The following is a 27,704-nucleotide window of genomic DNA, read 5'->3' as shown; positions in this document are numbered from 1 at the left end:
CTATTTCACCAGTGGAGGCCTCAAAAGTACATGCAAGTTTTCTGGAGGAATATAGAAGGTTTCGAAGTGTCTCCCAGTAAACTCAAAGTTAGACGCCTTATCAAAGAGATGATCAACAAAACCCAGCTTGTAGAAATCGGCCTGATTCTGAACAAGTGGAGCCTCCAGCTCAGCCTTCTCACCTTTCAGCTGTCTGATCTCCTCGAGCAGACCAACACGGACGTGTTGCAGCTCATCCACTTCTTTCTTTAAACTTTCGTGGATCTTCAGTGCACCTTGGAGTTCCAACACTTAGGGTTCAAGCCTATCAATGACATTTTCAAAGTGGATGACTTGGTTATAAGTAGCAATCAACTCTTCATCTTTTGCATAAGCAGTGGAGCGAAACTCAGAAACGGCATGCTCAAGATCTTGAATCTAAGGTATGTGACATCTAATCTCCTTCTCTGCACTTTCATACTTAAGTTGGATCGCGTCAAGCCTAGTCTTTAAGTCAACAATCTCTTGGCGAGTGGTTTCAAGCTGCAGAGAAGTGGGGGCAGAGATATTGTACCCATTCAAAGCGATAAGCTTATATTCCAACCTTTTGATCTTTTCAGCAAAAGAATAAGCTTCAGCTGCCGCAGCATTTGGCACCTCCTCGGCAGCCTTGGTATGTTCTTGCTCATGAAGTGTAGACTCTGCTACCATAATAGCCATCTTCTGCATCATTGCAAGTAGAGTAGTCTTACTATACTTGGCCGTATGCTTCGCAAAGGAACTTGGGCAAACAACATTTCTAATGCCATCAACAAACTTGGCACAAACATATATGTCTTCAAGAAAATCTGGTTTCAAAAGCACACAAATCTCAGCAGCTTCCCCAGAAGCAAGCTTAGTGGATTCCTCACAGCTATTTACACAAGTAGTTTCCTCTTTCCCAGCAGGCGAATCAATCTCAGCAGCAGGGGAGTAGGCCTTAGCGCCATTTTAGCAGCAGTGTCCACCTTATCGGTCTTCATATTAGCAAGTTTCTTCAAATGTGAAGCAGACCTAGCTCCCAACAAACGCCTTGGCATTGGTTTCGGCATTGGGGGCATGATGGAGCCTCTACGCTAAGCAATCCTTTCGGCAATTAAACTAGCCATCTTTGGCATAGCAGGCGTCAATGGCTCAAATCTAGCAGCCCCATCTTTCATGCCCTTGGAAGAAATCTTTGATTTTTTCTCAACCGGCACCTCTTGAGCAGGAGAGGAAGATCTTTTTTTCCCACCTTCATCTGTAGAAAGCTCCACTACAGCGATCGGACGAGCCACAGGAGGCCTGCATGCCTAGAATTCTAGTAGCACATAAGGCCAATGACCTTCTCATTTCTATTAATCACCGGCCTAGCCCGCGTCAGGTCCAAGAGCCCAAAAGGACACGAGTTATGTAACTCGCCTAACACTGCCCTTGGCTTTAGCCAAACCGAGCAACCTAAGCAATGGTCCTTACCACAACATTTCCTCGACCTATGCCGAGCCAACTCCTAGCCCCTGCCAGCCGATGTGCCGCACCACCCCGACGGCAACCCCATGATAGCACCATCCAAAAAGAAAACAAGGAAAATTAATTTTTTCTTACCTTGGTGCAGCATAGAGAAGATGAAGAAAGCAACGAAAGACGGTCCTTTACACGAGCAAGTGTAGAAGATTCCTAGGGGAGAGGGAACAAATATCCTCTAGCTTTCTCTCTCTTATAGGGTAGAATAGATTGCTCTCTAAAGTTGATTTAATCATCTAATTAAGGTAGACTTAAATAGATTTTAGAAGTGATTTATTTCCCTTTCCTAGAAGGATCTAATTTCCAATTAAAGAGGGAATCTACATCAAAATAGGAAACAATCTTATGTTTCCTAATGCAAGAAGATCTCTACATCTGCTGCCCTTTCGTACGAGCAGCCCAACAGGTGTGGGGACATTTGTGGAGCCAAAAATAATCAAGAAGAATATTAAGGTGACACGTGGATTCTAGGGTAAAAAGGACAAAACTACCCTCGAGGAACACCGGAACTCCTACGTGCAAGCAATGGACAACCATCCCTCAATCAAGTCAAAAGTGCCCAAAATATGTATTTATTTAAAACCTATTTCATCTATCCTCATCAAATATTCTCCACAAGGTAACCCCCGAATCTTTCCTTCCAAATTATATTAATTAGCTAATTAATTAATTTATTATTCAATTAATCTATTAATTAGCTACAAATCATGAATCTCACCCAAAAAACCATCCAAGTGGCCGGTCCATCTCCTCCCAAAGGGGCTGGCCACACCCCTATATAAACACCATCATTTTCTCCAAACCTAAGTTCTACACTCTTGCAAAATTCTCCAAATTCTCTAAACACTTTTCCCTCAAATTCTAACTTTGGCATCAGAGGTTCTTTGGCCAAAGCCCCACCATTCATTGTGGGCGCGTGAGGGTCTTAGCCTTGACCAAAGGTGTTAATTGTTTTGTAGGTGCAATTTTGTCCAAGAACAAGAAGGCAGAAATTTGCATCCACAATTATGATTTAGCAGCAACCCAATTCTATCAACAACCTCAATTGCAAAGAAAAATGATCATAGTATCGATAATGCCCAATTTCTTATGCCATCCATGAATCTTTCTCAAGTACCGACTGATGCGATGAAAGTTAAGCACTCAAATTAATCCCTCTTTTGACAATTGTAGTATATGTATAAGTAAGGATCGTTCTGGACCGGGGATTAGGAGGGATTGCTAATCTAAACTAAACTGACTTACAAAAAGAAACTTAAAAACACTTAACTAGACTTTATAGACTCAAAACACTTAAAAACACAAACTAAAACAGATTCTAACTAATTAGACACACTAAAGTAAAGGGGGATTGGGTTTTGGACGAAAATAAAGTAAAACAAAACAGAAACTAGAACTAAATAGATTTGCACGAAATTGGTTGTTTTGGATGGATGATGGGCTAGCTAGAAGGTCTTTCTCCACACATGACACACTTGCATACAAATCAATCTCCAATTGCTTTTCAATAAACTATGATGCTCAACACCCCAGATTAACCGTGATGCACAAATTAACCCTCAGATTTTCCCTTACTCATTGAATTGGATGAATGCATGCGACAACTCAAATCATTCTCTAAAAGTCCCCTATATGAATGCATAATAGAGATACAATTAAAGATCACTAAGTTCCATGAAAATCATAAGCGTTGACGAGGCAATTGTAACTATGAATGCATGATATGTTTGCCAAGAATTCAATTAATGCGATTGTGACAAGCAACCTTCACTACTCATGAATATAAACTTGTAACGATTAGGTGAAACTTATTTATATCCTAGCATCAAATTCATGCATGAAAACTAAGTCTGCATCCTTAATAAACATACACAAATCCGTTATGAATAAAATAGATAATTGAATTGCAATCACAACTTATCAAATCATAATTGGAAGAAATCAATTCATATTGCAAATATATTCATGGTTTCAAATTCTCCTCTAGCCAAAAGAGGTTTAGTTCCTCATACTTGCAATTAAACAGAAACAATTGAAATTAAACATTGAAAACCAAAGTAGAATACACCTAGAATGCTCCAGCAATCCAAATTGAATGACTAGCACAACTCCAAGCAATCCTCCTTCCTTGCAAATATGCGGCACCAAGGTGTTAGTGGTGAATGGATGGTTTCTTGTGGTGGTGGATGGATATAGGTGAGTTATGGTGAAGGGTGGAGAGTTGTGTAGATGATGTGGTGTCTTTGGATGATGGCCCCCAAATTATGGTGAAGGGTGGATGTATTTATAGGCTAGGGAGAGGAGTGTATGGAGTTGTAATGAGTGGATGTAATGGGTGTAGTGGGTGAGTATTGTGGTAATGAGTGGATGTAATGGGTGTAGTGGGTGAGTATTGTGGTAATGAGTGGATGTGATGGGTGTAATGGGTGAATGTTTGGTAATGAGTGGATGTAATGGGTGTAGTGGGTGAGTGTTTGGTAATGAGTGGATGTAATGAGTGCAGTGGGTGAGTGTTTGGTAATGAGTGGATGTAATGGGTGTAGTGGGTGGATGTTTGGTAATGAGTTGATGTAATGGGTGTAGTGGATGAGTGTTTGGTAATGAGTGGATGTAATAGGTGTAGTGGATGGATGTTTGGAGTTGTAGGTCAACACACTTGCACACACACATGCTGATTTCTAGCCTTCAAATCTTAAAAAATGTCCATCCTCATGTCTCCAAAATGCACACACACATGCTTGCACTATCCAATATTGGCTCAAAAATGCTCAAAAATGCTCCAAAATGCACTTTCTTGCCAACTTTGTTATTATGACCTACAAACACACGAAAATAGTTTAAAATACATAATTAACTAAGAAATAAAAACACAAATGCACAAGAACAAGCTAACTAAGTCGCATAAATATGCTCCTATCAAATTCCCCCACACTTAGCTTTTGCTAGTCCTCGAGCAAAACAAAAGAAACAAAACGGAACAAAACAAACAAAACACAACCTAACCTTCCAACATTTGCCTTAGGGATTTTCAATGAAACATGACATGCCAAAGATCATTATTCCCACATATTTTAGTTATCTTCACACTTGAGCACATACTTAATCACAGTCACCACTTACTAGTTCACATTTAACCAAATAAAACGATGTTTTGAATGTAGTAACATGCCTTAGAGAATTTGCTCAATTCCTTACAAGATACTCTCTATTTTCACACATTTTCTGACTACACACCTTACACTAGTTATATGTGAGAAGATTGATGTAAACATGAAAACGAACACTCACATATATATATAACAAAGAGGGCAATTTTCTGGAGTTATTGAGCATGTTTAAATATGATCTCATGAATGGAATGCTACTACTTAGATGCAAGAACCAGTGACACCATATGCTCAAACCAATTCCAAACTCCACATATTGAAACGCATAACACTCAAGATAAAGTTAAGGGTTGTAACGGGGTTTAAGGGTAATGGCTAACAAAGAAAGGATAAGGATAACAAACGTTCTGAAAGCAATTGCAAGCAAAGTAATGAAATAGACACTTGGAATTCACTTAATAATGCAAAAATTAACTTTTAAACACAAAGGGAAGATTCAAGCAACACTTAGGGCCGAATTCAATGTTTTGGACCATTTTTTCAACAAACAACACTTTAGAGTTTTTTTTCACATATTTTTCAACTCTTTTTCACTCTTTTCACAACTTTTCTTCTTTTCATTCTATTTTCCACGAATGTTTCTTTTTTTTCTTTTTCTTTTCTACCCGTGCCTTATTAAGGACTTTGGCACACACACACACACACACAAGAATCACTTCCCCCACACTTGTTTTTCTACAAAAGTTCAACAAAAGGAATTCCTTCTAAATTATGTTTTACTATGCTTCAAGAACAAGGGTATGGATGGTCCTAATCTAGGCTAGGTGAGGATAGTGTGGGTTAACAAAGAACATAGGCTACAAAAGGCTCAATGGGGTTAAACTTAAACACATAATGAAATAGGGCACGGCAATTTGGCTGTGGTGGTCACTACACAACTTCATCTTGAATATGTGTTATGCAAATCAATAGCATGCTTTGAATGAAATAGGCATGAGTTCTAGCATTTGGAACTAAATGATGAAACGCCTTCTAAGTAGCAACCAAGCAAAGAATAATGAGATCATGCAACGACTTTAGAAAACAATAGTGCACAGATTATTAACTCTCCAAATAAACGTTTAGGCTCAAGTCTCACAAGATTGTAGCGTACATTTGAGTTCCTTCTTTCAAGCATGTTACAAAACTGATTTTTCCTTTATGATTGCATGTGAATTCATAAATTATAACCACAACTAAGCATACACCAAAGAGTAAATCAAATTTTCATACATGTTTATAACTCTCTTTAACAGTCATGCAATTAAAAACCAAATCTTCATCATTGTGTTGGAAGGTACCCTAAGACACAAATAAACATACAAAAACAACTATTTTTTGGTTTTTCAAAACAATTTTTCAAATTTTTATGAGATTTTAGGATTTTTATGTCAAAACACACTGAAACACTCCAAAATAGCTTTAAAACATTTAAAACAGCAAGGAACAATGCTAGAAGTAATCGGTGATAAACTCCTACGAATTTCATGCAAAGAATTTCATGCAAAACAATGGTTACCCCCCCCACACTTAAATCAAACATTGTCCTCAATGTTTCAAGCATAAACTCACACAAACAAACAACGAATAAACATGACAAGTATGGCAAAGTAAAAATTAGACAAAGTAGAGTTTAAGAATGCAAATCTGGTTTTGGAGATAGATGATCTTGTTATCTTTCCACAGCTTTGATCTCGAACTGGTTTGGAATTCTGAGCGAGAAATATGAGAGTTCCTTGGTTTCAAATCAGACTCCTTCTGCTGGGTTGATTTGATTATGCAGTCTGCATTCTTCTCTGCTTGTTTCTTCTGCACGGCGGGTAGGCATGAGGTAGAGGTGTTGGTCTGTTTCTTTCTTCAATCTTTCCAAGTGCCCACCTATTGCTTTCTTTCTCCTTGTCCGTAGCTGAGGATGAATTGGCAAATTGTCTCCACATGCTTCGAGGTATCATTTTCACTTCCCTTATCTGTTCCCCAGGCAGATGTGGTAGACGAAGAGGAAGCATAAAATGATGAAGATGAGTACTCGAGAGCAAGGCTAGGTAAGCAATCAGGAAGGGGTTCCAGGCAGTCGGTTCCAGATCGGAAGATTGATACCAAGTGCTGGCTGATTGCTCTCTTTCTCCTTATCCCAAAACAACGACAAGGAGAAGGACAGGGAGAAAGCATGATATGAGATACTCTTGCCTTCAACCTTCATGATATGAAATACTTTTGCTTTGGATGAGTTGTTTGCAGAGGTACCCCAAGGAATAAGGAACACTGAGTGACTCAAGAGGGTTTGTTGGAAAGGCATTTTCGGAGAAGAAGAAGGGTTATGTATGTCTGCCTTGAAATGGAGGGTGAAGGGTGCCATTTATAGGAATTAATAACCGGTACTATTCTTTCACTCTTGTTAGCAACCGTTAGATGATTTAATAGTAAACTTCACGTGCTTTCTACTTCACAAGAGATCTTCAACAGATTGCCCGTAATTTTCGTAAGGCTGAGTGTGCATGTGACAAGCGTTGACACGTCTGGAAAAACAAGTACCTCTTCAATATCTGGAATCGGCATTTTGACAAACTGCCTGTGATTTCCGCAAAGCTGACTCTGCATGTGACAGATGCTGACACGTCTGGAAAAGTAGATGCTTCTCTAATTTCTAAGCTTGCCTCTTCGATCTCTGAAATCCCATCGAGTGCAGGGGTTGCATGTGACAAGTGCGGACAAATCTGGAAAAGAAGATTGGCCGTGGTTTCTGAGCAAGCCCAGCTTTTGAGAAAGCTAGCGCCTCTTTGATTTTTGAGTTGGCCTCTTCAATTTTTGAGCTCGCCTCTTCGATCTCTGAAATACCATCGCGTGTTAATTTTTATAGAGGTACGCAGGACGTTCAAAGCACACTTGAATTTCTGCCTATAAAAACTCCCTTCTTGCACTTCTACGATCTTGACTTGTCTAACCTCTTCTTTCTTTACCACCTCTGAAAATGTCTGGCCCCTCCGACCGTCGTTTTGACTTGAACTTTAGTGAAGAGGCAGCCCCGCCTTCTCCAGACAACATATGGCGCCCATCCTTCATATCCCTTACTGGTCCCTTTACCGTTAGGGATTCGGTGATGAAGAATGATATGACAACTGCAATGGTGGCCAGAAACCTTGTCACTCCCAAAGATAACAGACTACTTGCCAAACGGTCTGATGAGTTGGCTGTTAAGGATTCTTTGGCTCTCAGTGTGCAGTGTGCAGGTTCCGTGTCCAATATGGCCTAACGCCTTTGCCCGAACCTGTCAAGTTGAATCATTGGCGGCTGAAGTGATAAGTCTCAAGTAGGAGATTAGAGGGCTTAAGCATAAGAATAAACAGTTGCACAGGCTCGCACATAACTATGCTACAAACATGAAGAGGAAGATTGACCAGATGCAGGAATCTGATGGTCAGATTTTACTTTATCATCAGAGGTTTGTGGGTTTGTTCCAACAGCATTTGCCTTCGTCTTCTAGGGCTGTACCGCGTAATGAAACTCCAAATGATCAACCTCTGAGGCCTCCTCCATCTGGGCCTCCGCTGACTACTGAGGCTCCGCCGACTACTGAGACTTCTCCTAAGGAGCCTTTGTGAAGGCTCCCTCTTGTATTTATTTGCTTAATGTTCCTTTCTTTTTTATGAATGTAAAAATACCTTGCATAACTGTCAGTGTTTCAAAAATAAACCCACACCAAAAATAATTAAACAAGCAACAAATAAAAATGATAATCATGGCAAAATAAAACTGCAGAAAAGGGAAGGTTTTTAGAAACGCAAAACTGATTGTGGAGCGATTAAAAAATCTTCCTTATTTGAATACATGGGTTGCCTCCCAAGAAGCGCTTGCTTTAACGTCTTCCAGCCGGACGAAACTTCCTTTTAAACTTGGATTGGGCTCATAACATGGAATTGATCCTTGAATGGACGGTGATACTTGACGTGATCCGGCAATGGTTTAAATTCTAGTGTAGGTGCCTGAATCATCAAAATCAGCAAGTTAGTATATAATAAAATCAAAGTTGGAGAAGATGGCTTACTTGCTTGCTCCAACACAAACTCAATTACGAACACCACATCTTTTAAGGTTGCAGGGATATGGAACTTGGCCAGATCTGGTGTGTTGAGAGTTATGACTTGTCCCGTGTCATAAAATCCAACTTCTTTAGGAATTTTCGTCTCAAGTGTATCTTCTTTGATGAATTCTAGACATTCCCCATCCACTTCTTGCTTTTGATTCTTTGGAAAGGTTTCGAAGATGCCTTTCTCACCCTCTTCTTCCTTGGATTGCATGATCCTGCAAGGAATAAGGACATTTGGTGAAACGGGGTCAGGACAAATTGAATTTAGGCTTACCTTGGTTGTAGTGGACGACATAGAGGGCATATGGGTGAAGGAAAAATTTTGTCCTAGCTAAGAACAAGTGAGAAATATTTTGGGCCTTAACGTAAAAACGTAAACTTTTGGGCCAAAATACAAAAACACAAAAGTATCAAAACTTTATGTAATTGCATAAAAGGCCCAAAATCACCCCCACTTGGGGTTGGCCGGTTTTAGAGTGAAAAAGGAGTGTGAAAGGGTTTTATGCAAGTGGTGCATGCAAGTGGAATATGCAAGTGGAATAGGTGGGTGAGGATAAAGGTGAATGGGATGGGTTGTAAGAAAAATGTTTTGTGAAACATTAATAGCATTTATCATCCTCACCAATAATCCATCACCCATCAAAATTAAGCCAAAACTTTATGAAAAACACCAAACACTTTGAATCAAAATTCCAAACCTTTTTGTTCTTGGTAAGAAACTCAAGAACATTGAAGAACACACATGAAAACTCATAAGAGCTCCATGAATGTTTTCACTCATTAAAACTCAAATTTTCACAACACAAAAGAGGGTTAATATCCTAGGGTACTTAGGGGTTCCAAAAGTCACTTTAAAACCTTTTTAACAAGACAAACATGAACCCAAAAAATCAACCTTTGGATTTGGCCAAATTTCCCCACATATATGGCACCAAATTTTAGTTCCAATATTCATGCTTCAATGAACTACATCTACAACATTTGAGATGCAAAATTTTCAAACAAAATTTATTCAAAAGCAAGAACAAAGCTTGTAACATTTACAACACTTAAATCATAAACCATGAAAAATCACAAAACCCAAAAGGATTCACCATAAACTAGGCCTAGGCTCTGATACCACTTGAAGGAAAAATTTTGTCCTCGCTAAGAACAAGTGAGAATACTTGAATACATATGCAAACTATTAACACATTAAAGCATGCATTCAAAAACAATTCATAAAACCCATGACTTTCAAAGCCTAGTGAATGGTGAACCAATAAACTCTTTAACAACATTAAAGAGAATAAAGGATTTAGAGATTCATTACCCTTGAAGCTCATCCTTGATTACATAAGGGATTCACCCAAGTGGAGGGCCTTCAAGTCACCTCCTTGCTCCTTGGATCTTCCTTGTGATTTTCTTACTTTTAGTGCTCCTTTGCTTCTTTGAGGATTTTAGGATATGTTCTCCAAAACACCAAAAGCTTGATGTCTCTAAATCTCTTCACCAAGGATATATTGTGAAGAAGAAATGGATGACTTAGAGAAGAATAGATTGCTAGCTAAAACTTCTCTACGTGGCCGGCCTCTATAGAGAAAAAGAGAGAAAATGTTTCACCTCTTTTCAAAGAAAACCCTAAATGAAAATAAAGCTATAAAGTTGAATTTATACTTCATCACATGTGAGTGGCAAACTTGTAATTAATCCAAGTTTGCATCCACTCACCCTATGGCCAGCCATGTTGATGTTATTGGGCTAATTGCCCATTTTGTTTTAGTTGTCATACAACTTAAACATAATGGGCCTTGTGGACCAAAACGCTTTTGGGCCCCGAAGCCCAAAACCAACTTAAAAGCCCAATACGAACATTTCGTATAATTAATTAACTTTGACCATTCTTCAATTAAACCATTTAATTGCATATCCATTTCATTTAATTTCTTCACTTTCATCCTTACTCGGTGTACGATCCATTAGGTTCCATTTAGCGAGGTAGTGGGCAATTGTTACTCTTAACGATCGATTGTGAATTGAAACCACATTTCAATTCTCACTTAAAATTAGTGTTTGCTAATCATTAGGGCTTCCACAAACCATGAGTGACACCTAGCAGCATGTCATGGTTACCCAAGCTAAGTAGAATTGGTTGGAGAACCTATCCAGTTACAACTACAATGCAATACGATCCTTCTCTAATACAATACTCTTAATCACATTGTTTTAAGTGATAGTTTGTTTCATGTCTACTATCCAATGTGATACTTCTCCATATGATTCTATTGAATAAGATTTGGAACAAACTTCCTAAGTCATATTCATATGCTTTGGCCAAAGACTCTTGAATCATATCTTAGAGTATTCCCCTTCCACCATGGAAGGTTGGTGATCCCTTGTTGTGCATTCATATGCCTACATGACTAGATAGCTTGACCCCAACAATGTCGTGGACACTCCAATGGAATGCCTTTGACATGATCAAAGGTCAAGGACCTAACCATTAGACATCTATGATGCCTCAGGTCAAAGGACTACTTTGCATATTGCAACTATCGAGTTCTTACATGACATGTATGTTCGAACTCTCTTTTGATCGTAGTTCAGTGTACTCGATTACTTTTTCGAGCACCTATGTGTTTGTCTTAGTGTCCAACACCAAATGACTTAAGACTAGTCATACTCACGCTTGAGTCGACATAACACATACTAACCTTAGCGGATTATCAATGCCCAATTGGCAATCCTATGGCTAGGAACGTTTTAGGAATGAACATAAGAGAAAGGTCTCGTTAATCTAACTTACTTAAATCACTTGTATCTTAGATCAAATACATTCCTTGGATTCCCTTATTGCTTAAACACATGATACAATAAATAGTGATTAACAATAAGCTTTGCCCTTCATTAAACATATAAAAGTTTAATACAATAAGCATTCCAAAAGCTATTACATCAAATGATTGGCTTTGTGGGCATACTTCCAACAATGGGGCTGCGGCAAGGGTGGTTCTTCCCTTGCCGTAGCCTTGTTATTCTCCTATTCTTCGAACAGCAGTTGTTCATCCATGTTTTGGCTTGGTTTGGATGTCTTGGGTTCACCTCCAACCTCCATAGCACTTCCTAAAGTGATAGCATCATGGATTTCAAAATCATCCTTCAAATTTTCAATAGTTGAGTTGGAGAGTTCACTTTGCTCTTGAATTTGTGCCATGAACTCCATAATCTGCCCAATTTGCTTCTCCGATTCACCCGTCTTCTCGGCTTGATTTTGCATCTCTTTGTTTCCATTTTCTTTAGACAAATTTTATTTCTCAATTTCTTTAGACATTGTATCCTTACCACATACTAGACTAGCCAAGTAATCATGCGTCACGCTTCAAATCCAAAATCGGTAATAAAAACTTGAACATGAATCTGAATAAGTGAGAATGAACTCACAAGTATTGGTTGCTGAAGGAAGGGTCCAAAAGTTTGAATATGGCCCTAAGTATTGTGTGAATCTTTCCCTTGTGTTTAAAGTTAGTTGCTGCATTCAAAAGTTGAATTCTAAGTGTTGATTTCATTACTTTGCTTACTATCACTTTAAGAATCTTTGTTTATCCTTAACCTTTCTCTGTTAGCCAATACCTTAGCCCCATTACAACACTTCGACTTGTATCTTGGTTGTTATGGGTTTCAATCTGTGGAGTTTGAAATTGGTATGAGCATATGGAATCCCTGGTTCTTGTAGTGGCATTCCGTTCATGAGATCATATATACTTGCATTAATAATTCCACAAAGTGCTTTCTTTAATTATAACATATGTGAGTGTTAGTCTACTTGTTTACATCAATCTTCTCACATATACCTAGTATTGGGAGTGTAGTCAGAAAATCTGTGTGAAAATAGAGAGTATATCTGGTGAGGAATTGAGGGAATTCTCTAAGCCATGTTACTACATTCAAAACATTAATTTAATTGATTAAATGCGAGCTAGTGAATGGTGACTGTGATTAAGTATGAGCTCGAGGGTAAGGATGGCTAAAACCTATGGGAGTACTGATTTTTAATATGTCATGTTTCATTGGAAATCCCTGATGCAATTGTTGGAAGGTCTAGGTTATGTTTTGTTTTGCTCGAGGACTAGCAAAAGCTAAGTGTGGGGGAATTTGATAGGAGCATATTTATGTGACTTAGTTAGCTTGTTTTCTTGCATTTACATAGCTAGTTTCTGCTTATTAGAGTGTTTTAAGCTATTATTTTCGTGTGTTTTCAGGTTCAAATGACAAAGTTGGCAAGAAAGTGCAATTTGGAGCATTTTAGAGCAATTTTGGGCCAATAATGGATAACACATGAATGGAGCAAGGTGGATGGACGTTTTTGAAGTTCAAGAGACTAGGAATATGCTGAAGAGATGAAGAAAATAAAGTTAAGACAAAGAAGATAAGGAATCAGCTAAAAGGAAGGAACATTATCCAAAACCTTATCTTATCCAACATTATCCAAACTAACCTTATCTTATCTTATCCTATCCTAATCTTGTCCTACCTTAATTCCAGCTGCAAGGGGGAATCAATTTCACATTAAATTACCTAAATATCTGGTTCTAGAAGCCCTATCCTCTACCCTACATTGGTGCCGCACCTAGCCCTTCTAGAAGTTACGGTTCCTGCCACAAGGACCAATCATTTTCCTCCCTGGAATCTGAATGAGAAGAGTCATTTTTCTTTGTTGATTTGGAGTTCTGATTCCCCTCTTTCTCAGCCTTTGCAGTGCCTTAGCCCTATATATATATATACACATACCTTTGCTGCATAACTCGACACCACCACCACAATTTCGCACCTTACACAAGAAAGAATTTAGAGATAAAAATACAAGAGTGCCCCTTGCAAGGAGAAGAATGAGCTTTGTGCCGTGACCCTGCAGCCAAGGATTGTGCCAAATCTGCCATTGGAGTGCTGGAGTGTTTCTGGGTTCTTTCTATCCTTAGTTTTAGTCCAATGTTTATTTTAGTTTGGTTTTCAATTATGATGAACATGTGGAACTGATTTCGTTTTAGTTAAAGGTGAATTCAAAGCCATGAATGTATATGTGATATGAATTGATTACTTCCTGTTATGATTTCGTAAATCGTGAATGCAATTTACTTATCTGTTTGATTGATAACTTGTTCTTATGTGTTGATTAAGGATGCATACTTAGTTTGCATGCATGAATTTGATGCTAGAATATAAGGTAATTTCACCTAATCGTTATGAACTTATATTCACAAGTAGTAAAAGTCACTAGTCATGATTGTGTTAAGTGAATTCTTGGTAAGAGTATCATGCAGTTCATAGTTACGAATGCCTTGTCAATGCTTATGATTTTCATATAACTTAATGATCTTTGATATGTATCTCTATCATGATGTTCATATAAAGAACTTGATAAGAATAATTTGGTTGCGTCTATAAGTCCAATTCAATGAATGTAGGAAAATCTGAAAGTTAATTTGTGCTTCTCACGATTAATTTGGGGCATTGTCATTCATGGTTTATAGGAAGAATAACTGGAAATCGATTTGTATGAATATGTGTCATGTGTGAAGAAGGACCCTCTAGCTAGCCTTACACCCCTAAAAACATCCAATTTCGTATTACCTTTAGTTTGTTTTCTGCAAGTTACTTAGTTTTAATCTTAAATTTGTCAAAATCAGCCCCCATTAGTTTTTGAGTCTTTTTAGTTCAATTTTCGTCCAATCACTCTCTAGTTCTTGTTTTGAGTCAATTTAACTTAGTTTTGTGTTATTTGAGTCAATTTAGCTTGTTTTGAGTTGCTTGAGTCTAGTTTTCAATTTTTAAGTCTAATTTGTGTTGATTAGCATCTCTAACTAATCCCTGGCCTTGAACGATCCCTACTTACGCGTACTACAACTATCTTAATAGGGTATAATTTGTGTGTTCGTTTCTTGTTGGAAATATGCCCTGAAAGTCAATCTTTGGAAGAAATCTTTCAGGACAAATGAATGGATGTATGGATGAATCTTATACATCAAAGGCAAAAACACGAATTAGGACTATCTCAATGAACGATATATGTCCTAAATAGTGTATCCATGGACAATAGATTGATTGAAGAAGTAATCTAATGATGTTAGATTACAGAGACCTTCTTCATATAACCAAATGTCCAAAAGGTTCCTAGTCATTGGATTGTCGGAGGGATACTGACAATGCGTAGACTGGTACATACTGTGTCTGCTTCAAATGGAAGGATGGAAAGTCTCATCCCATTCGTGTTGTGACACTAAGACAAGTATGTAGGTGCTCATTAGGGGAATGAGTTCACTGAACACAATCGAACGAGAGTACTTGCATGGAGGTCTACTCACATGTCAAGCAAGTAACTCTAATGGTTGGAATAATGTAAGTAGTCCTTAGACCTGAGGCATCGTCGTTGTCTTGTGGCTAAGTACTTAATCTTTGATTATGTCAAAGTCTCCCTATTCGAGGGTGTCCACGGCATGATTGGGGTTAAGCCACTTAGTCATGAAGGCAAGTGTATGCGCAACAAGGAATCTCTAATCCTCGGTAAGAGAGGAAGAATGCTCTAAGATATGATTCGAGAATCTTCGGCCGAAGTATCTAGCGTATTAAAAGGAATGCGTTCCTATACGACTCAAATGAATCATATAAGAAGGAATAATCACATTAGGGGTTTGACATAATATATCCATACCCTAATGATGTGATTGAGAGTATTGTATTAGAGAAGGATCGAATTACATTGTAATTCTAACTGAATAGGTTCTCTGAATAAACTTCTACATTAGCTTGGGTAGCTATGACATATGGTTAGATGTCACTCATAGCTTGTGAGTTCTTCTAGATGATTAAATGTAGTCATCAAAGAAGAATGGTGAATTGAAATGAAGTTTCAATTCACTAAGTGATTGAATTAATTGGATTAGTGCCAATTACCTCACTGCCTTGCTAATTAGAACCTAAAAGATTGTTCACCAATACACTATTGTAGTGAGTAATTAATGGATGATGGAAACAATTAATTGGATTAATTATGTGTTGTGATTAATTTAGAAAAGTCTAAAGAAATCATAAAAGCGATAAAGATCGTTTTGGGCTTAAAGAAACGTTCGGGTTTAATCGGGCCCATTGGGCCTAAACCCATTAGGCTTTCATTCAAAGCATTGGATGACTTGAAATAATAAAAGCCCAAAGCCCAAACAACACTACAAGGGCCGGCCACTTTAGGTGTTTTGGAGAGAAGAATAGTCAAGTTGTTGACTAGGTTTCTTTTGTCTATAAAAGGAACTTTATAGCAAATGTTTCAAGAGGGTTTTTTGTGTGTTTAGAACTACAAAGAGGCTAAAGAAAAACTCTCTCAAATACTCACAAGGGCCGGCCACCTTAAGGGAAAAATAGCTAACAATCTTTCACCCTTTTGGTTATTCCTTCATCCTTCTCATTACACTAGTGGGTGAGGATCTTTAGAGGTTTCCTACTTTGGAAACTTGAAGAGAACCTAGGAGCACTCATTCTTTCAAAGTGGAGGAGGCAAGGAGGGAAGCTAGGCTCAAGGATTTCAAGGAGCAAAGAGCTTGGAGGTGGTCCATCCTTGGTCTAAAATCAAGATCAAGAGGTATAGATCTATTCCTTGACTTTGTTCTTGATTCTTTAAAATGTTTTGATGCATTATATATAAACGTATGAACCTTGAAGGGGATTTGCATGACTATAGCTTTGATTTTATTTGATAACATGCTTCCGTTGCTCATGTATATAAATTTTGAATTGTATATGCATGCTAGTCATCTAGAAATCCCACATGAAACTCATAAATTTCCCTTCATTTCTACCATACCACTGGAAAATAAATTCCTCTTATAAAAATAACTCATGATTCATAAACAAATCAAGAACTCTTTACAATCCTACAATAAATAGATGAATAAACTTCATATTCTCACATATAATTTGATCTCATCCTGCGTACCCTTTTGAATGTTTAGTTCATAAACCTGCATAACAGTAGATAGGTGAGCTTTAACAGCTTAATAGGGTCATAAACTTATCACACTAAATTGACAATATTAAATTAAGTGTCATGAAAATCATATAGCCAAATATCAAATCATAAATGATAACAATGCATGAATGCAATCCAACCTTTTCAACTATTCCCGTTAACTCATATAATAAAAACACACGGACCTGCACGTCCCATACCGTGCATTTTACCACTATAGTGGTGGTTTGAATAATCTATAATACAAATTAACCCCCCGTAAGTTATCCCAAGTTCAAAAACCCTTTTTGTTAGTCAACTTATCTAATTCATTGGTCTCTAGCCTAAATCGCCCACATTGACAATTTACCCCACCGATATCCTATTCTAATGTGCACACTGGGCTCGCCTAGGACCTCATTCACAATGAATAGATTCAACTACACAAAAGAGCATTTCAAATTACCCTATTTCCAGGCTAATCTAAACAATGAAGTTCCAACCACATCAACATGAATGATGCACAAATAATGTCATTTCATTTTTACATGTATCACAGTATATTCTCAACGAATAACATTTCAACAATAATGCCATAACCAATAACAAGTAAACACTTAAATGAAGCAATTAGCCAATTAATATCCAACCACATTAATCAACCAAAAAGATCAAGAATATTATGACACTTCACGAAATTTAATAGTCCTCTACCTGGATTCCAAAACAAGCAAGCAATATTCCTTACTAACACCTCGATTAAACACAAGTGCCGCACTAATGAAGTCCCTTGTCCAACAATTAAAATATGTCACTATATAACCCATGTGTATATCAACCAAGATATAATTCTTTATTTTGGGATTTAACATCACCTTATCTCAGTTGGACCCTTAAGCATTTTTCTTTCTTATTTGGGTCCTCAAACATTTCTCAATTATATACATGCTGCCTTGCCGTGGAAAAGCAGCAAGTTTCTACCCCCAAAACAACTTCTAAAACCACGATTTTGTCCAAAACTTTTGGATAATAACAAAACTACCCCAAACTTTCAGAGAACTGTAAAATGGCCCCAAATCTGAAACTTATATTTCAGTTTGGTCCCTGCAGCTTGAACAGTAATATTGGGGGCCTATTTTCCAAATTGGTTCCTCCCGTCTTTGAATCCAAAACAAGTACCAAATCCATTTATCATGTCCAAATCCCTTATTTGTATTCATAAACATAGGAATTTAGAATTTCCGCGTGAAAAAAAAAAACTTGGAATTTGGAACCTCCAATTCCCAAGTTTAAACTCCATGTAAATATGTGTCATTTCCTCATTTCAATGATTAAGCTTAAAAATAACAAATTGTTGCAGTCATATTTAGAATAAGAATGTGATTATGTAAATCCTATGGAATCTAGGAAAGTATCTTATATTCCTTTGGGATTAGATTACCTATTAAATATTGTAATCCTAAAGGGAAAGGTTTTACCCTTCCTACTACTATAAATAAAGGCACAATGGGGTGAATTGATGCGAAATATATAAGCACACAAATTAAACCCTCTTTTTATCAATTGTAGCAAAGTATGTAAGTAGGGATCGTTCTAGGCCGGGGATTAGGAGGGATTACTAAATCACTTGAAAACTGACTCGAAACGTAAAAACAAAGTTTAAAACACTAAACTAGACTCAAAAAATGCAAAACTACACTATAAAACACCAAAACAAAGCAAAAGACTTAAAACAGCAAATAAACACTCAAAACTGCCTTAAAAACACTTTCTGGGCAGTTTTGGACACAAAACACAATTTGGACGAAAATAGGTTATAACTTGACTCAAGACACTTAAAAACACAAACTAAATTGATTTCTAACTAATATAACACTTTAAAATAAATGGGGATTGAGTTTTGACGAATTTAAAAACAAAACAGAAACTTTGTAAATTGAACAGATTTTAAAACGAATTTGGCTAAAGATAATGGATGGAAAGCTAGCTAAGGGGTTCTTCTCCACGCATGTCACACTTGCATACAAAAAGATTCCCAATTGCTTCTCAATAAACCATGAATTCCCAACACCTCAAGTTAATTAGGTACGCTTAAATTAACTTTCAGATTTCCCTTTAATCATTGAATTGAATGGAAATAGCGCATCACAATCAAATTATTCCTTAAAAGTTACCTACATGAAAGCGCATAATAGATAAACAATCAAAGATCATTAAGTTCTATGGAAATCATAAGCATTGGCGAGGCACTTGTTACTATGAAAGCGCATGAAACTTATGCCAAGAATTTACTTAACACAATTGTGATCAACAACCTTTACTACTTGTGAATATAAGTTCATAACGATTAGGTGAAACTCCCTTATATCCTAGCATCAAACTTATGCATGAAAATCAAGCGTGCACTCTCAACCAACATACACAAATCAGTTTTAATTCTTGTAGATAAGTAAATTGAATTCACAACTTATGAAACGCAATTAGAAGTAATCAAATCATATAGCAAGCATAAACATGGTTTCGAATCCCCCCTAGCCAAGAGGGGTTTAGTTCCTCATACTCGCAAAGCAAAGATACATAAATTTAAACATTGAAATCCAAGGAAAGAGAACACCTAAAACGCTCAAACTTCGCAACAGGTGCATCCACGATTCCTCCTTCCTCCTTGCTGCGGCACAGAGACTTTGGACAAGTTTTTGGGTTATTAAATGGTGTAGAATGGATGGGGGATGTATGGTGGTGTTTAGGATGGATGGGTGGTGCGGCAAGGGGTGATTTTTGGCAGAAATTTGGGAGAATGGTGGTGGAAGGCTGTGGCAAAGTTAGGGGATGAATTTCTGGCGTGAATTGTTGTGTATGAGAGGTGGTAATTCAGCCAAGGGGTGAATGAGAGTATATATAGGCACTTAAAACCCTAGGGTAATCAGATATGGACTTGGATAACCCAAATCCACAAGGAAAAAGGCTTAGAAAATCAGAATCCACAAGGGAATAGGCTAAAGGGTGCGGCAAGTTTGGATAAGGCAGGATAAGGCTTCTAGAAAGCCTTGCAAGGCAAGGAAATAGGTTCTAGAAAGGGATAGGTGCGGCATGGATTAAGGGGATAAGGATAGGGCTTCTAGAAACCCAAAACCAAGAGGAAATAAGCCCTAACCCACGGCAAGGATAAGGAAATGCTCTCCAACTTTTCTTTGTGTCTTCCAACGCTTAGGAACCTTCTAATTTTGCTGAAACTTAAGGCCAACTAAGTTTAGGAAAGATCAACCCAAAGTAAAAACTTCTAGGCTTAACTTTCCTACTTCAAGTAGGAAACCTTGTTTGAGTAGGAATCTTCATTCTTCTAGGAATCCATCTTCAACTAGGAATCCCTCGTTGATTAGGAATCCTTCTTGGACTAGGAATCCTCAAATCTTCAAATCTTCAATTTCGTCCAAACCTTTCGTTCCAAGCATGTGCTATTCACTCCAAGCTCATTTTTCTCCAAAAGACTCCACAATGCATCTTTTTATGTAATATGCCCTTAAAACCTGAAAACACATAAAACTAGGTTAAAAGACTACACTAACTAAGAAAACATAATGAAAATGCATAAGAACTAGCTAACTAAGGCGCATAAATATGCTCCTATCAAATTCCCCCACACTTAGCTTTTGCTAGTCCTCGAGCAAAACAAAGAAACAAGAGAAAAACGAAACGAAAAATAATGAAAACATAACCTAAACCTTCCAACGTTTGCCTCAGGGATTTCCAATGCACATGACATATTAAAAATCATCATTCCCACATATTTTAGTCATCTTCATGCTTAAGCACATACTTAATCATAGTCACCACGTACTAGTTCACATTTAACCAATTAAAACATGATTTTGAATGTAGTAACATGCCTTAGAGTGACACACCCCGATCCGGAGGATCCAGGTGTGCTGGCCGTCACATGGGCGTGACGTAACCATAAGCACGACACGGAAGCGTAACAACAACATAAATCAACAGAAATTCAAACCAAACTCAAACATAACCACATACGGACATAACCGGACGAGTTTACAAGTAAACACATAAGTTCAGAGCATAGGTTATCTGCAGTCAAGTAGGACTAAAATAAGAATACATCACCCTCAGGTGAGTCCTACATGTCCAAAATCTGTCAGAAAGCCGGAAAGGACCTCGTGAGCCAACCACCGCTAAACTAGAACCTGGAGGGGCGCAAAACAAAATGAGTGGGTCAGTAAAACAAATTAGTTTTCCAAAACAGTTCATTAAAACAATTATATCCCCTCGCCGTAAAAACCTGTATACTTTCCCAGAAATATATATATAACCATATAAAATCTCAAAACTTAAATCCCAAATCTTTAACATTTTCAAGAAAACATGCCATGACATAAATTAAAATATAAATCAGGTGAAATAAGGAATCAATCGGAGACCCTGCAGTTGGTCCTATACGATTAATTCAATAGCTCAAATCCCACTAAGCCGGAGTCACCCCAGTGACCTGTACGGCCCTACTCTGCACATCACTCGGAACTACGTAAGGTAGTCTATACGATGAAAGGTGTAAAAATACACTCTAGTGCTTCTCTCATCATATCATCAGCGCGCATACTAATGTCACCCACTAGTCGGAATCACGCCTAGTGATTTGTACGACTAGCATGTCGGAACCCTCACACGGTCTGTACGACATCCACCTACTTGGATCCAAGGCGAGCGTGCGGTGTGGTGAATAATATAAGCACTAACACCTAGGGTGCAGATTACGAGCTCAAATTATATCGATGTCAACTAATTCAATGCATAATGAACTCACCTGACTTACCTTTGCCTCCACAGCACCATGCAATATGTATGCATCATATATCAATCATATAATTCATAAACCAATTCATGATTTTCAAATAGTTCTAGGCATGGCATGTTCAAAACATATTTTCATATAAAACATTTTTCTGGGAAAAACAGTAGTATATAGGTAATACGAAAACAAAACTGCCCACTCACTGATAAGTCGACGGGTCGTAACCCCCGTGGCGTCCCTGGATGCGGTCGTCCTCGGGATACGTCTCACCTATATGCGAAACAACTATAAAAACGTTAATTTTAAGCATATCACCAATATTTCAAAATAACTTCTCATACGATGCTCAATTTTTGTATATGAATATACCACATCGACCTACTCGACGTCACGAGCGTCGAGAAATTTTCAGAAAAATTTTTGGAAGCCCCACGCGCCCCCACGCGCCACACGTGGCACGGGTCCACGCGCTGGCCACGCGCAGCATGTGCAGCGCACGTGTCATCCCTTCCAAAGGCTCGCCGGACTGGTTTTCCGACGGCCGGACTCCGGCCAACCTCCGGCCGATTTTCAAACCCAATGTTCTCCTTCGTTTTTCACCCATTTTCTTCGTATTTTATACCAAATTGAAGCCCTAAGAGTGTACTATCACGTTGGACTAGTTTTAGGGCCTAAAAACTACGAAATCTCACCTTGCAAAAACCAAGGATTTCGGCCAAACTTGAAACCTACGATCCCGACGTCCAAATCTCTCCAACGAACGTCTCCGAGCTTCCTTAGGACCTCCTAAAGCTCACCACAAGCTTGAAATCTCCTGAAACACAACATTTTACGTTCGCATGAACAGTACCTCAAAAATGGAGGTTCGGGATCTACGTGAAATCGAAGGTTTCACTTCCTAAAACTAGCACCAATGAACTCAGGACGTCAAAACGATGAAGATACATACCTTATTTGCCTCGATCCGTTGAGTTTTGGAGGATTTTGGGTGTGTGCCGTACAATGGGTGTGTGTGCGTGAGTTCGTGAGGGAGAGGGAGAGACAGGGAAGGCACGGGGGAAGGAGAGGGAAGGAGAGGGAAGGAGAGGTCTTGTGTGGTCCAGATTAACCCACACCCTCCAATTCATCCTAGCCATACATAACAAAAATCCATCTTTCAAAATATTTTCTAATACCCTTGCACAAAATTTGAACTAATAAAGTCTCACACACAAGTACCTTAGTAACGTCAAGGGCAATCTCGTCATTACATATTCCCGTCAAAAGCACTACTGGGACGGGCTGTGACAATCTCCCCTCCTTATAGAATTTCGTCCCCGAAATTCCCATAACCAAATAAATCAATTAATACTCGTAAAATAACCTTGGGTACATCTCTCTCATCCGGTCTTCCGTCTCCCAAGTAGCTTCCTCCACAGAATGATTTCTCCACAACACCTTCACCAAACTCACCGTCTTGTTCCTTAGAACCTTGTCCTTCCAATCCAATATTGTGATTGGTTCCTCATCATAAGTCAAATCCGGATTAATCTCTAACGGTTGAGGAGGGATCACATGAGAAGGATCAGAAATATAATGCCGAAGCATAAAGACATGGAACACATTATGGACCTTAGATAACTCCGGAGGCAGTTCCAACCGGTAGGCAACTTCACCAACTCTTTCAATGATCACATAAGGTCCAATGTATCTCGGACTTAGCTTTCCTCTTTTCCCAAATCGTACCACACCTCTCCAAGGCGACAATTTCAAGAATACCCAATCACCCACATCATACACTCGATCAGTAGTATGCCGATCCGCTAAACTCTTATGTCGATCCTGGGCTGCTTTCAGGTTTGACTTAATTACCTGAACATTTTGAGTCGTCTCATCCACGATCTCAGGGCCTTCTAATATCCGTTCACCAACCTCAGACCAACATAATGGCGTTCGACACGCCCTACCATAAAGTGCCTCAAATGGTGACATACCGATGCTCGAGTGAAAACTGTTATTATAAGCAAACTCCATCAAGTCCAGACGATCGTGCCAAGAATCACCAAATTGTAATACCGAAGATCTCAACATATCCTCCAACGTCTGAATGGTCCTCTCTGATTGCCCATCAGTTTGAGGATGATAAGCTGTGCTATACAGTAATTGAGTACCCAGAGCTTCCTGAAAAGCCACCCAAAATTTAGAAGTAAACCTCGGGTCTCGATCGGAGATAATATTTACTGGGACTCCATGATACTTGACAATCTTCGAAATAAACAACTTAGCCAATTTATTCAGAGGGTATTTCTCCCTCACTGGAATGAAATGCGCCGACTTGGTGAGTCGATCCACAATCACCCAAATACCATCAAATCCATTTCGCGTACGAGGAAGTTTATACACGAAATCCATGGTTATATTTTCCCATTTCCACTGGGGAACGGGAAGTGGTTGCATTCGCCCAAATGGCTTCTTCCTTTCTGCTTTCACTTGCTGGCAAATAATACACCTGCTCACATATTCTGCAATTTCTCTTTTCATACCCGGCCAATAATAAAATGGTCGAATGGTATGATACATTTTTGTTCCTCCCGGATGCATCGCATAAGCTGAACAATGTGCTTCATCCAGAATTTCCTTCTTCAATTCCTCATTATTCGGAACATACATTCTGTTTTCTTGCATGAGCATACCATCTGATTCCCGAATTCTGAGGTCTTTCTTTTTCCCTTCACTTCTTAACTGAACCAACTCCTGGATTTCTTCATCCACCATCTGAGCTGCAAGTATACGCTCCACCAAAACTGGCCTGACTTGAAAACTAGCAAGAAATGCTCCACTTTGATTCTCCCACTCCAATCTTACTCCAATTGCCCTCAGTTCAGCAAGAAGAGGAACACGACTAGCATATAGGGCATTAAGTCTACCTTGAGGTTTCCTACTCAGTGCATCCGCTACTACATTAGCACGACCTGGATGGTATTCAATGGTACAATCATAATCACTTAGCAATTCCATCCACCTTCGCTGACGAAGATTAAGATCATGCTGAGTAAACAAATACTGAAGACTCTTGTGATCAGTGAAGATCTTACACTTCTCACCATACAAATAATGCCTCCAAATCTTTAAGGCAAAAACAATTGCTGCCAATTCAAGATCGTGAGTAGGATAATTTCTTTCATGATTTTTCAACTGCCTAGAAGCATAGGCAATCACCTTACTATGCTGCATCAAAACACATCCCAAACCATTTAATGAAGCATCACTATATATCTCAAAATTACCGCTATCGTCAGGAAGTACCAACACCGGTGCATGAGTGAGGCAATACTTCAATTGCTGAAAACTCCGATCACAATTCTCATCCCACTCAAATTTAACATCCTTCCTGGTCAACTTTGTCAACGGTAAAGCAATCATAGAGAAATCCTGAACGAACCGTCGATAATAACCTGCTAAGCCAAGAAAACTTCGTACCTCCGTGACAGTTCGAGGTTGCTCCCAATTCTCCACCGCTGCAATCTTTTGAGGATCAACTTGAATTCCTTGAGCCGATACCACATGCCCCAAAAATGCCACTTCAGTCAACCAAAACTGACATTTACTGAACTTGGCATACAACTGATGCTCCCTTAATTTCCTTAACACCAAATTAAGGTGTCGGATATGATCTGCTTGGGACTTAGAGTATACCAGAATATCATCAATAAAAACAATAACGAATTTATCAAGATATTTCTGGAATACCTCATTCATTAATCTCATAAAAGCTGCAGGTGCATTAGTCAACCCAAACGGCATAACCGAAAATTCATAATGTCCGTACCGAGTTCGGAAAGCCGTCTTAGGTACATCATCTTCTTTAATCTTCAATTGATAATATCCGGATCTCAAATCAATCTTAGAAAATACACACGCACCTTTCAGCTGATCGAACAAATCATCAATGCGAGGCAATGGATAACGGTTTTTAATCGTTACCCGGTTCAATTGTCTATAATCAATACACAATCGAAAAGTTCCATCCTTCTTCTTTACAAATAATACTGGGGCACCCCAAGGTGAAGAACTAGGTTGAATAAAACCTTTATCAAGTAATTCTTGCAACTGGATTTTTAATTCCCTCAACTCAGCAGGAGCCATTCTATAAGGAGTCAGAGATATAGGGTCCGTACCTGGAAACAAATCAATAGAGAATTCCACCTCCCTGTCTGGTGGTAATCCCGGAAAATCATCAGGGAATACATCCGGATAATGTCTGACCACACCAACTTCTTCTATACTAGTAAGAGTAGCATCATTTAACACCACATGTGCCAAATATCCCTGACAACCCTTCGATAACAATTTCCTCGCCCTTATGGCAGAAATAACTCCATGTCTCACCCCACTTCTCTCGCCCACAAAAGTAACCTCGGGTAATCCAGGACGATAAAAAGTAACTGACTTACCATAACAATCAATATGGGCACGATTATGGTGTAACCAATCAGCCCCTAAAATCACATCAAAATCCACAATATCTAATGGAATAAGATCAGCGGACATAATCACGCCCTCAACCATCACTGGACACCCCAGATACACACTATCCACATAACATTTATCTCCTCTAGGCATGGCAAACTCTAAATCAAATCCTAGAGGTGAAGGGTGAGGTTGGGTTATTTGAGCAAACGTATGAGAAATCACAGAGTGCGTAGCACCACAATCAATCAAAACCTTAGCAAAATGACCAAGAACATTCAACGTACCCATAATCAAGTCTGGATGGTTCTGAGCCTCCTGCAAAGAAATATGATTAATTCGCCCCTGAGCCTGCTGTCGTCCACCTCGGCCTCTATTGCCCTGATTACCTCGTCCCTGAGGATTACGCCCCTGAGCCTGCTGACTAAGCTGCCTGGATGATCCTGCACCACCCGTAGCAACTTCCCCCTGACGGGGCTGGCCTCCCTGATGCCACTGCGATCCACCAGCTGGCATAGAGGAATAAGATGAATAACCTCCAAAATCCTGAGAATATCCAGCCTGAGAATGAGGTTCCTGGGAATACTGATAAGGTCCGGAAGCATACGGAGCAGCATCCCCCTGATAGTGGTAAGCACCACCACGACTCGGCTGGCCATAACTACCCGGTCCAAAACTCTGCTGAACTGGTGCTGGAGGTGGCATATTAGTCTGCTGCGGTCTCTGCTGACCCTGGGGACACTGAGAAGCCCGATGTCCCATCTGCCCACACGTAAAGCAGGCACCAGTACCTCTCCTACACTCACCATGGTGACGGGAGTTACAACGGCGGCACCATGGAGCGCCAGATCCACCAGCATCCCTCTGACCCTGAAATCTGGGTCCACCAGAAAATCTTCCACCACCTCTCCTCGGGCCAGTAAAACTATATCCCCCACTAGAAGAACTCGAACTCGCTCCACTCTTCTTAAAACTCTGAGTCTGTCGAGGTCCAGGAATAGAAATACCCTTACCTTTGTCATTCTTCTTCTGACCCTCATTCTTGTCCTCGTCATCCTCACTGTCAGGAAGATTATCAGAGTCCTCCATCCTAACCAAAATCTCGAAATACTCATGATAGTCAGCGCAGGGAAGTGCATTGGCAAAGGTACGCCACTTCTTCTTAGATCCCAACTTGAAACGTCGAAGCATCTCTCCCTGATTACCAGCTGTATCAGTGTCATAACGAGACAAATCAGTAAACTTTCTATAATATTCATGTGCCGACATATTTCTCTGTTTCAACCCGGTGAATTCCTGTTTCTTACGATCAATATACTCAGGAGGGACAAATCTCTTCATAAAATGCTCTTTGAACACTTTCCAATCGGCTGCCGTCTCAGGTGACATATACCTAGCCTGATTTATCCACCATGCTGCTGGTTCACGACCCAGAAACCAAGTGGTGGTCTCCACCCACCTATTAGCAGGGAGATTCCCCTGACTCTGCATCACCTGGAAGGTTTTCTCAATATGATCAAGCCATTTCTCTGCCCCCTCATGACTTTCATTACCCATAAACCGATCTAACTTCAAGTTGTACATGGTCTCCAGAGGTGTCCTCGGAGGAGGGGGAGGACGAATCACATTCTGTAAAGCCTGGGCCATCGCTTCCCCTAATTGAGTAATATCCGGCAAATTAGGTTCAGAAGTACGGCGGGACTCTCTACGCTCTCTACGAGGCGGCAT

General features: G+C 39.2%; 1 protein-coding gene across 1 annotated transcript; it reads right to left on the bottom strand.

The window, feature by feature from the left end:
• LOC139191160 (uncharacterized) lies at positions 1-27,704 on the bottom strand. Its single transcript, XM_070811722.1, has 5 exons — positions 26,264-27,704; positions 23,379-26,149; positions 1,125-1,310; positions 432-957; positions 1-275 (listed from the first exon to the last, which is right to left on the bottom strand). The coding sequence occupies exons 1-5, from the start codon at positions 27,702-27,704 to the stop codon at positions 1-3; spliced, it is 5,199 nt and encodes a 1,732-aa protein (XP_070667823.1).

The sequence above is a fragment of the Malus domestica genome, chromosome 14, assembly GCF_042453785.1.
Source record: "Malus domestica chromosome 14, GDT2T_hap1".
NCBI classification, from domain to species: Eukaryota; Viridiplantae; Streptophyta; class Magnoliopsida; order Rosales; family Rosaceae; genus Malus; species Malus domestica.
The sequence above is the reverse complement of the archived record's forward strand: the minus strand, read 5'-3'. Positions and strand labels throughout refer to the sequence as shown.